Here is a 12,044-nt window from a genome sequence, read left to right as displayed (position 1 = left end):
TTTGTCACTAATATCAGCAGTGTCACAATTCTGTGACTGCAGGGAAGTCACTGAACTTTCCTGAATTTTGCTTCCCTAATCTATAATTAGGGATAATACCAAACCATGTGTTTATTTACAATTCAGTCATTTTTTTCACTTGTGTCCAATTCTTCATGCCCCCATTTGCAGTTTTTCTTAGCAAAGATACTGGAATGATTTGCCATTTCCTTCTCAGCTCATTTTACAGATGAGGAAACTGAAGCAAAAAGTGTCTGAAGAATTCAGGAAGAAGGGATTTTTTGACTCCAAGTCCAGCACTCTCTCCACTGGGCCATTTAATGCTATTTACACCATTTACCTCACAGGGCTGCTATCACAATCAAATGAGATAAAGCATGAAAATTGTTTTCTAACTTCATAAAGTATAAGCATACAAGTTATTATTAAAAGGCAGCATGGTATAGTAGATAAGGAATGAGTCTTAAAGCCAGGGAGACCTAGGTTCAAATCTCACCTGTGACATATTTCTGGGAAAATCAGCTAACTTCTCAGCCCTCTCCTCAACTCTTTAATACTTTTAAGTGGCACATAACTAAAATGGAAATATGCTTTGCATGACTTCACAGGATATAATTAACATCATATTGTCTAACTTCTCAAGGGGGTGGAGAGAATTTCAAAATCAAAATTTTTTAAATGAATGTAAAAAAAAATTTAATGTAATTGAGAAATACAATAAATGTACATAAATATACATATTGATATCTAGAAATCAATTATTAAATATAATATATAGGTTATAAAATATTATATGAATTATGTTTTTAAGTATTTCTCAATTGCATTTTTAAAAAATTTGATTTCCAAATTCTTTCTCTGTATATAAACATATTTTTATATATATACAAAATACACATATAATATGTATTATATGATGCGGGAAAGATTCCAATCTTTGATTCCCAACCCTGCCTAGTTAATGTAAATTACCCTTTGACTCACAAATCCTGGTCCCTTTGAATTCCAATAGAAGATCCGGACCTGTCCCAGCCCCACCCGGATCTGAGCCAACTTTGGGGCTACACCCCAAAGCCCCTCGCGCTAAGTCTCCGACTTAAAAGGACCACACTGGGAACCCCTCTTTGCAGAGATTCCAAACATGGTTGCCATGTGAGGACCCTCTGTCCACTGGACCCTCTGTCCAGTGCCCTCCTTGTCTCTACCTTCACCTATCTCCTACTTCTAAACTCAGTAATAAACCTCTTTTATCAATCTAGATCTCCAGGCCAATAAATGCTTTTATTGGGAATTCCACGCCACTACTAGACCTCATATACCACCGTATCCTTGCGCCGAATCCAAGGGAACTCTGTTTAACTCCCTGTACCCCAAACCTGCCACTAGACCTTAACTAAATCCTAATTTCATTTAGGTACCCCAAATGTAGACCTCAACATGTGGTCTACACCTCAACATTTGGCTCCTGACCTCAACACATACACACTAAACTGCAAAAAAGGGGCTGATCCACATTGGTAGTCTGAGTTTGCTCACACCTGGGAGTTCATAGGTACAGACCCTACCCCACACTTGCCCTCATTATCTTCAAACCAAGAAGTTTCCTATAAATGTGAGTTATCATGACTTCCTTCTCTGCCTTTAGGTATGGTTGCCTTATGCATCCAGAATCACAGAGACAAAGCCCCTTTATGCTATGCATGGAGACTCCCCAGCTTCCATCATACATGTATTGTTTCTGCTCCTCATGGAACTGTTCCTTGTTCTCCATATTCTGCTCCAGAAGCATCTGGTTTTGCTGACTCAGTATTTGGATCTGGTTCAGAAGATGATGGTTCTCTTCTTCCAAGTTCCCCTTGAGACGGGAAAGCAGCTGAAACACAGAACAAATGATGGCTCATAAACATTTGTCACGGCCTGGAGAGTTCCATTAGGCCTAGGTATTAAATATCGATCCAAAAATCTGGTAATGGACTCTACAGTTAATATTTGCTCTGCTCCCAGTTGGGAGAAACAAATTTCCAAGTCTAAAGAGGAAAGAATGAAAGTATAGGTAATGCTACAGAGGTCATGGAGACAATGCAATTTCTCCCTTCCTGTAGTGATGGAGACTACAACTGGACTATGTATTATAGTTAATAGTTAATATAATATATTTTGATAATTATGATCCTAATACCAGATGGCATTTTACCTCATTAAATACTGGCAGCTCAGGGGAGAAAACAAAACATAAACATAATTAACAAATGGACAGCCTAGAGAGATGAAGGCTTAGGGGTTAAAAATGGAATGGAGATGGGCAATTGAAATAAACATCTATTATTTATTAAGCACCCATTATAGAAGAGCAATTAAATGGCCTAGTGAGCAGGGGTCCTCAAACTTTTTAAATAGGGGGCCAGTTCACTGTCCCTCAGACTGTTGGAGGGCCGGACTATACTAAAAACAAAAACTTTGTTTTGTGGGCCTTTAAATAAAGAAACTTCATAGCCCTGGGTGAGGGGGATAATCGTCCTCAGCTGCCGCATCTGGCCTGTGGGCGTAGTTTGAGGACCCCTGGAATAGAGAGTTAGGAAGCTCTGAGTTCGAATGTGACCTCAGACACTTACTGGCTGTGTTTCCCTAGGCAAGTCACTTAACCGTTTGCCTTGATTCTCTGATTTGTAAAATGAACTGGAGAAGGAAAAGAGTGCTCATTCTAGTACTTTGGCACCTAAAATTGTGTCATGAAGAGTTAGAAAGACTGAAGCAACTGAACAACAATTCTAGGAGGCAGGTGCTAGCATCATCCCCATTTTACAGGTGGGGAAACAGGCAGATTGACTTGCCCAGGACTACACAACTACTAAGTGTTTATGGCTACATTTAAACTCAGGTCTTCCTGACTCCAGGCCCCACAGAGCAATGGATCTGAAGTCAAAGGACTGCATTTGAATTCTGGGTTTACTTTTTATTAGCTTTTTATTAGTTTTTTATTAACTTCACCCAAGTCACTTTCCTTCTTTGCTCCTCATTATCCTAACCTCTAAATTGAGGATGTTTTAATTAGAAGAGTACTAGAATCCCTTTTAGATCTAAATCCTATTAACCTATAATAATATCCTTATCCTCTGATAGATTGTGCTAAAGGTTCTGATTTCTTCAACCTCAGATACTATATTCTTTATAGAATTCCTCAAAGGAGTATCTCCAGGAAAACTATCTGGCCACAAGGCACAATAAGGATTGTAAAAGTCTCTGAATTAATAAGACCAGATGGGGCAATGGAAAGAATCCCAGAATGTAATAGTCACCAGTAGTAAAGATAAACTTGCTGTGAATCTTAGAGAAAATCATTTTACTTCCAATATTTACAACATCCACTTTATAAAAGAAATCTGACTCTGGATTTAGGAAGACAAAAGTTCAAATCCTATCTCTGACATATACTAATATACCTGACAGTAGGCAAGTCACTTAACCTGCAGCATAGTACCTGGCACACAGCAAGTGCTTAATACATGTTTACTTGATTGAATGACTTAACCTCTCAGTGCCTAAAGGTATTATGTTCATTCCCAGTTTAACTCACTCTCTGGGATATTCCATCTCCCAACCATAAGTCTTAAAAAGCACATTTCAGGATGATTTCACCCAAAACTCATCCCCTCATTACTGTGCTTCTAGCCAGTATCGCCATTTCTTGGGGGGTCCCACTCATGCTGCTCACTTTACACTCATTTGGTCTGTCCCACCTTCCCATTAGTGGGGAAGTACCCGATATTACACCCCCCCCCCAATCCTACTTATAGTTCTCCTTTATGTTTTAAAAGTCTTTCCCTTCTGGAATGGGAACTCACCGAGAGTAATTGTTGTTTCTATACAGGTCCCTAGCATTTAGCATGTGCCCTGTACACAGTAAGTACTTAATAAATGTTCTATCTATACAGTTAGAACAACAGAGGATAATATGATTCCAAGTGTCAGAGGAAAGAGTGCCGGATGTGTGTGTGCGTGCGTGTGTGTGTGTGTATATATTTATACATATATAGTAAATATTTAATACATGCTTGCTGTATATCTATGATTTTAGGTGACTGGAGGAATTAAGAATCTGCATCATTAGATTTTTCTACATTTAAAAATTCCTTACAATAATAAAATCATGGATTTGCTCCCCATTTCAACAAAAATTACCTAGTCTGTATTATTAGATTTTTCTACATTTAAAAACTCCTTACAATAATAAAATTGTGGATTTGCTCCCTATTTCAACAAAAATACCTCACACAGAGTTTGTGTGAAATAGATTAAGTACTGACAGTATCACTGATCTTGAGTTACCTTCTTGGGAAGCATGAAGACTAGCATTTGTAATAAAGAAACTAAGTCCTCACTGGAAATTGAGTGAATGCCCCTCAGTTAGGGAATAGCTGAATAAATTATGGTACATGAATGTAATGAAATATTATTCTTCTCTAAGAAATGATGAGCAGGCTGACTTCAGAAAGGCCTGAACTAGTGGCAAGTGAGGGGGGCAGAACCAGGAGATCATTATACACAGCAACAACAAAATTATGTGATGATCAATTCTGAGGGACATGGCTTTTTTCAACAATGAGGTGATTCAAAACAATTCCAATACATTTGGGATGGAAAAGTGCCATCCACAGCTAGAGAGAGAACTATGGAGGACTGAATAGGGATCAAAGTATTTTCATCTTTTGTTGTCTGTTTGCTTGTTTTTTTCTTTTTTAATCTGATTTTTTTTTTTTGCACAGCATGATGAATATAGAAATATGTTTAAAATAATTGTGCATGTCTAACCTATATCGGATTGTTTGCTGTCTTGGGAGGGAGGGAAGAGGAAGAGAGAGAGAAAAATTTGGAACACAAAGTTATGCGAAGGTAAATGTAGAAAACTATCTTTTCATGTATTTGGAAAAATAAAATATCATTTAAAAAAATAAGAAAAAGAAATCAAGTCCTTAATACCCAGATGCCTAAATTCTAATTACCTTCTTGGCCCCTGAGAAAGAGCTAAAGTTTTGCTATAAATCTCTCCGAAATTCAAGAATGGGGCAAATGAAGACCTTTTTCTAACATAAGCAAAAATATTATACCAAAAAGGTCATAGGAAAAGGTCAGACAGCTAAGCCCTCAGGAATAGATATCACTCAGTACTCAGCCATTAAAAGCGTAGCTTTCTTCTTGCCTTTGGCAAGAATTGAAATCACCTTTCCCCTGTTATTGCTGTTCAGCAATATCCAACTCTTTGTGACCCCATAGAGCACAGCAAGCTGGGCCCTTCTATCCTCCATAACTTCCTGATGTCTGTCCATGCTTATATTTATTGCTTCCATAATACCATCTATCCATCTCATCCTCTGCCATCCTCTTTTCCTTTTGCCTTCAATCTTTCCCAACATTAGTTGGGAAATACTATTTCCTCATTATGTTATGTAACTAAATCTTAACTTAATAATAATAATAATAATTCATTTGTAATTTGCATATATATATATAATTTAAATAAAAATAATAACTAAATGCAAAATAACTAAAGAAGTTATTTCCCCAACATCTCTCCCCAAAACAGACTGGAAAGTAATTTCCCCTCAACTCCAAATCTTGTTCTCTCAAATAATTTGAATAAACTCCATGAAAAAAGATCACAATGTAACAGTTGGAACAAAAATTCCCTGGGTGACACTGTAACCTGCAAATCCAAGTTTTCTGTCACTTCAGTGTATAGGTCTCTAGACCAGCTTCTCATGGATTCTACTATTAGACAAGCTGCTTGGGTTCTTTTCAGCTGTAAATCTGATAACAGTAATTTGTAAAGGCTCATAAAGTAGCTTGGGCAGGTATAATAGCCGGCATAACAAAGGGAGAAGAGACTCACTTCACAGTGGTTATCCATTTTGGTCATGGAGATGTCCATGCTTTGATTTTGCTCTTTCAATTCATCATATCGAGCTTGCCAGCGGTTCAGTTCTAGCTGGGAATTGTTGAGAGACGTCTTCAGTTCCTTTGTGTGGGAGTGGAGTTCTTCATATTCCCCCTTCAGCTGGCCATGCAGGAAATTCACTCTATCAACAGGCAAGCCACAAAGTAAATGAAATGAGGGCTACCAAGTGGGATGGGGATGAGAGTTCTGAACTTGAAGTTAAAAAGACCAGAGTTCTAATCTTGACTCAGACCCTTGCTGGCTGGGCTCCTGGATAAGGAAGACACTTGTAACCACTGAACTTTGGTTTCCTCATCTGTAAAATGAAGGGGTCAGATTCAATGGCCATTAAAATCCTTCAGGGTCTAACGAGATGGTCCTATGATCTATGCCCCAGGAAAGCTGGGCTCTATGACTGGGCTCTATGTGAACTTCATCAAACCGCACACTGTCTCTGAGTCTCAGTTTCCTTGGATGCAAAAGAACCAGGCTGGGAGGTGATTCAGGCCAGCTCCAATAGAGTTGTGATGGGAAGAGCCGTCTGCACCCAGAGAGAGAACCATGGGAACAGAGCATGTTCACTTGTTTTGTTATTGTTTGTGTGTTTTTTTTTTTTCATTTCTTTTTCCTTTTTGATCTGATTTTTCTTGTGCAGCACAATAATTGTGGAAATATGTACAGAAGTACCAGATCTAAAATTATATTATAGAGCAGCAGTTACCAAAACTATTTGGTATTGGCTAAGGAATAGATTAGTTGATCAGTGGAATAGATTGGGTTCAAGGGATAAAACAGTCAACATATAGCAACCTAGTCTTTGACAAACCCAAAGATCCCAGCTTTTGGGATAAGAACTTACTGTTTGATAAAAATTGCTGGGAAAATTGGAAACTAATATGGCAGAAACTAGGCATTGATCCATACTTAACGCCGTACACCAAGATAAGGTCAAAATGGGTTCATGACCTAGGCATAGAATGAAATTATTAATAAATTAGAGGAACATAGGATAGTTTACCTCTCAGACCTGTGGAAGGGGAAGGTCTTTATGACCAAAGCAGAACTAGAGATCATTACTGATCACAAAATAGAAAATTTCGATTATACCAAACTGAAAAGTTTTTGTACAAACAAAACTAATGCAGACAAGATTAGAAGGGAAGCAATAAACTGGGAAAATATTTTTACAGTCAAAGGTTCTGATAAAGGCCTCATTTCCAAAATATATAGAGAATTAACTCTAATTTATAAAAAATCAAGCCATTCTCCAATTGAAAAATGGTCAAAGGATATGAACAGACAATTCTCAGATGAAGAAATTGAAACTATTTCTAGTCATATGAAAAGATGCTCCAAGTCATTATTAATCAGAGAAATGCAAATTAAGACAACTCTAAGATACCACTACACACCTGTCAGATTGGCTAAGATGACAGGAAAAAATAATGATGATTGTTGGAGGGGATGCGGGAAAACTGGGACATTGATGCATTGTTGGTGGAGTTGTGAACGAATCCAACCATTTTGGAGAGTAGTTTGGAACTATGCTCAAAAAGTTATCAAACTGTGCATACCCTTTGATCCAGCAGTGTTACTACTGGGATTATATCCCAAAGAGATTATAAAGAAGGGAAAGGGACCTGTATGTGCACGAATGTTTGTGGCAGCCCTTTTTGTAGTGGCTAGAAACTGGAAACTGAATGGATGTCCATCAGTTGGAGAATGGCTGAATAAATTGTGGTATATGAAAATTATGGAATATTACTGTTCTGTAAGAAATGACCAACAGGATGATTTCAGAAAGGCCTGGAGAGACTTACACGAACTGATGCTGAGTGAAATGAGCAGGACCAGGAGATCATTATATACTTCAACAACAATACTAGATGATGACCAGTTCTGATGGATCAGGCCATCCTCAGCAACGAGATCAACCAAATCATTTCTAATGGAGCAGTAATGAACTGAGCTAGCTATGCCCAGAAAAATAACTCTGGGAGAGGACTAAAAACCATTACATTAAATTCCCAATCCCTATATTTATTCCCACATGCATTTTTGATCTCCTTCACAAGCTAATTGTACAATAATTCAGAGTCTGATTCTTTTTGTACAGCAAAATAACGTTTTGGTCAGGTATACTTATTGTGTATCTAAGTTATATTTTAATATATTTAATATCTACTGGTCATCCTGCCATCTGGGGGAGGGGGTGGGGGGGGTAAGAGGTGAAAAATTGGAACAAGAGTTTTGGCAATTGTTAATGCTGTAAAGTTACCCATGTATATATCCTGTAAATAAAAGGCTATTAAATAAAAAAAAATCACAAACAAACAAAAAAAAAAGGAAATATGTACAGAAAAAAAATTATCAAACTATCTCCTGTAATTACCATTACTGCTAATGTTATCTAACTGGAATCACCAGAAAAGGTTTTGCCTTTTTTCTGTACAAAATTTTATATAATCAGTTAAACCATTTTCTTGGGATTAAGATTTTAGGGGGCTTTGCTGATAAAACAAAACAAGAAACCCTGGTGTTTTACATGATGGAGAAGTTTCTTAATTTCTTAAAAAGATAAGGAAAATGTATTGTCCAAGAAAAAGAAACGTACTGAGAATTTGAATATGAAATCTCTCTGCCGTCTCTCTTTTCCATCTGCTGACCAAAAAAAAAAAAAAAAAAAAAAAAAAAAAAAAAAAAAAAAAAAAAAAAAAAAAAAAAATTAATTAAAAGAAAGAAGGGGGAAAAAGACATGGTATTCCATCTGGAATCTTTTATTCCAAAGTTTCTTCTCCATTAGACTGTAACTTTTGTGAGGAGACTATCTTTTGCCTCTTATTGTATCTCTGGATCTGAGGCACAATCCCTAGGTATATAGTAGGCGATTAATAAACGTTTACTGACTGATTGAGAAGTGACTGGTGTAAACATGCCATTAAAGGCTGGATGGGACAGTCACTGACCATTGGCTAGTTCTATCTTATATTTCAGTCAAAGTGCTAACACAAAGTCAAAGTTGTATCTACAGGGTTACTGAGTTACTTGGATTGAAAATTAGTTACTTCAACACTAAGTAAATGTAACCTTAATCCTAGTCACACTCTTCCTTTTTTTTCCCCTAGACCTATCTTATTTAAATAAACCTATGACAAGATAAAATGGAGCTGTAAAATGCCCAGTTGTTTTTACCTTCATATGAGAATTTATACACTTTATGAAAAAGGAATGGTGAGAATTATTGGGAGCCCTTTGATCAATCAATGGTCCCTTCTTTCACAAGAGATGACCAAGAGAGTGGATGCCCTTCAAATAGTAACCTTCCAGGGAGAATCCCTGATCTTACTAATGTTTTTAAACCCTCTGCTTCTACTTTTTTTTTTCTTCTCCTAAATTAGAGGTCCTGAACCTGGAAGGCTGTGAACTCTGCTTTTAAAAGAAAATTTCAATAATGTTATTTCAATATAATTTCCTTTTTAAATCTATGAATTTTATTTTGTGAATTTAAAATTTTTATTTTGAAAAGGGGTACATAGGTTTCACTAGACTGCCAAAGGGGTCCACAGAAAAAGTTAAGAATCGTTAACTTTTTTTAAATCTGTAATTAAAGATTGAGAGGCTCAAGCACCTTCTTGGAGAAGGTTCTTTGCCTACCTTCCTCATCCTCTCAAAATGACACACAGCTCAATTTTAGATTTTTTTTCTGGGTTTCTGAGGAGTAGATTTTTAAAAATTTTTAAAAATAGATTTAATTTAGGTGATATTGAGCTGGGGGACAATGTCATCAGAAGCTGGCTTAAGCTCTGATTATAAAATTTTCAGTGTGTGAACATATACACATCTTAGAAACTGATAAATGTTTCACATTAGGAATTGACTAATTCATGTATACTTATTGTGTATCTAATTTCTATTTTAATATATTTAACATCTTGTGCTGGACTTTACAATAGCTGTAAAGTTACTCATGCATATATCCTGTAAATAAAAGGCTATTAAATTAAAAAAAAAAAAAAAAAAGAAAGAAAGAAATCCAAAAAAAAAAAAAAAAAAAAAAAAAGAAGAAGAAAAAAAGGAATTGACTAATTGTCTAGACTTAACCAAATGATGGAGAAAATATTCATAATGTAGGCTAAATTTAAAAGGTGTGTTGTGAATTCTCAGAGATCTGGTTGTTAAACATTTACCAGCAGACTGCTGGCTGACAATGCTGGGTGAAAAGACAGAACCACAGGAAGTAGGGACACTAAGCAGATCTTTACACCTAAGCCAGATAGTGTAATCTACAAAAACAGATTACTAGTCAACAAGCTGTTAGGTACACATGGTCAAGATAAAGAAAAAACATGCTATCATGAAGGGATTACTAGAATTTCTTAATCTATTCCAAATAAAACCTGTAATTACTTTCAGGATCAGATGCCTTCTTCCAGCATCCAGCCCAAGTCTCACCTGTCCAGTTCTTCTCTTAGCCTCTGGTTTTCTCCAGCTGCGATCACATTTGTTCTCTTCTCCTGCTGCAAAGCTTCTCTCTCCGTCTTTAAAATGCTCTCCAGCTCTTCTAACTCTGATTTCTGCTTCATAACACCACTGTACCTGTTGGAAAGAAACTAATTCTATTTAGACACTTTGTGAAAAAGGGAAAGGGAGAGTTATCAGGAACACTTTGGTTAATTTATGGTCCTTTTTTCCCAGATGGTGACCAAAAGAGTGGACAACCTTCAAATATTAAGTTTCTGAAGGCATCTCTGACTTTACTGATGTCCTCCTCTTGGTTCCAACTCATTTTTTTTCTTCCCCCTAAAAAGAGGTCCTTAACGTAGAGGACCATAAACATGTTTTTAAAACTATTTTGATGACTCTTCTTCACAGGGCCACAATGAGGATTAAATTATATATATATATGGATTAAATAATATATATCATATATATATGAGGATTAAATAATATATATTATATATATGAGGATTAAAAAAAATATATATATATATATAAAACCTTGCATACTACATTTGCAAACCTTAAAACACTATGAAAATATTATCCAGTTGGAGCAGTAGAAAGATTTATTGAGCTTCCTCTAGGAAGTACTGGAGTCAAGAAAAACTGGGTTCAAGTCCTGCCCTGACATATATTAATTCTGTAACCATCATCAGGGTCCAAGGCAACTCTGAGAAAAGAAAGAGAGTTTTAAATTTAAGTAAGGTTTTAAGTTATAGAGGGTACTGATCTGTATTGATAAGTGAGTTTCCACCTTAAGAATGTCCTAATTAAGTACTGATGAAATCACAAATGTGGAGGTTCAAAGTGATAGGAACTGTAGAAGGTATTAGTAATTCAAAGACAAAAATAAAATCATTCTAGCCCTCAAAGAACTTTTATTTCCCAAGGGTAGTAATGAGAAAAAACATACCAAAACAAGAAAATGTAAAATCTATACAATGTAATCATAATCACAGCTGGTAGAAGTGGCGGAGGGTGGGTTAAGAGTGAGAAAGAAAAATATCAACACCTGGGAAGATCAGGAAAGCACTTGAACCAAGGGGAATCTAGAGATTCTAAGAAGTGGAGGGTGGGACAGGGAAGGAGGACAATTTGGGCAAAGTAATAAAAATGGAAGTAGAGTAATACATGTTTGAGTCTCTAGTGGGGCAATAATGATTTTACTACAGGCAAAAAGGATAGGGATAAATTATCTATTTTGGGAAACATTTATTGAATTCTAAAAGTTTGTAGAATACTGGACTAAAATTAGGGAACAGAAGCATTAGATAAGTTAGGCTCTGCCCTCAAGGATCCAGTCTAGGAGAGGAATGTCACACACATAGGTAATTTTAAAAATATGACACCTCTGATTTCATCAATATAAGGCCCTCCCAGTGAATTTTTCTCTAGAAATACAATATATGGTCTTAGATAGTTGCTTAGAGCAAAGTTTCTTAAACTTTTCCCACTTGTGACCTCCTTTTGCCAGAGAAATTTTTATGTGATACTGAGTGTATAAGGATATAAAACACAAATTAAACATTCATTGACAATAAATTATAATTTCACATTGTTACGAGACTCTATATTGGGCCATGGCCCACAGTTTAAGAAGCTGGGGCATGGA

The 12,044-nt window shown here is 36.3% G+C and overlaps 1 protein-coding gene across 1 annotated transcript in view; it reads right to left on the bottom strand.

Moving 5' to 3' along the window:
* Positions 1-12,044, bottom strand: part of CCDC88C (coiled-coil domain containing 88C) — a 229,549-nt gene that overhangs the window by 36,165 nt on the left and 181,340 nt on the right. Inside the window, exons 21-23 of the mRNA XM_031952347.1 lie at positions 10,385-10,528; positions 5,888-6,074; positions 1,728-1,873 (exon numbers count right to left, since the gene is read on the bottom strand). Of these exons, the coding sequence (XP_031808207.1) occupies positions 1,728-1,873; positions 5,888-6,074; positions 10,385-10,528 (477 nt within the window). The remainder of the gene's footprint in view (positions 1-1,727; positions 1,874-5,887; positions 6,075-10,384; positions 10,529-12,044) is intronic.

Source organism: Sarcophilus harrisii, chromosome 2 (genome assembly GCF_902635505.1).
Source record: "Sarcophilus harrisii chromosome 2, mSarHar1.11, whole genome shotgun sequence".
NCBI classification, from domain to species: domain Eukaryota; kingdom Metazoa; phylum Chordata; class Mammalia; order Dasyuromorphia; family Dasyuridae; genus Sarcophilus; species Sarcophilus harrisii.
The sequence above is the reverse complement of the archived record's forward strand: the minus strand, read 5'-3'. Positions and strand labels throughout refer to the sequence as shown.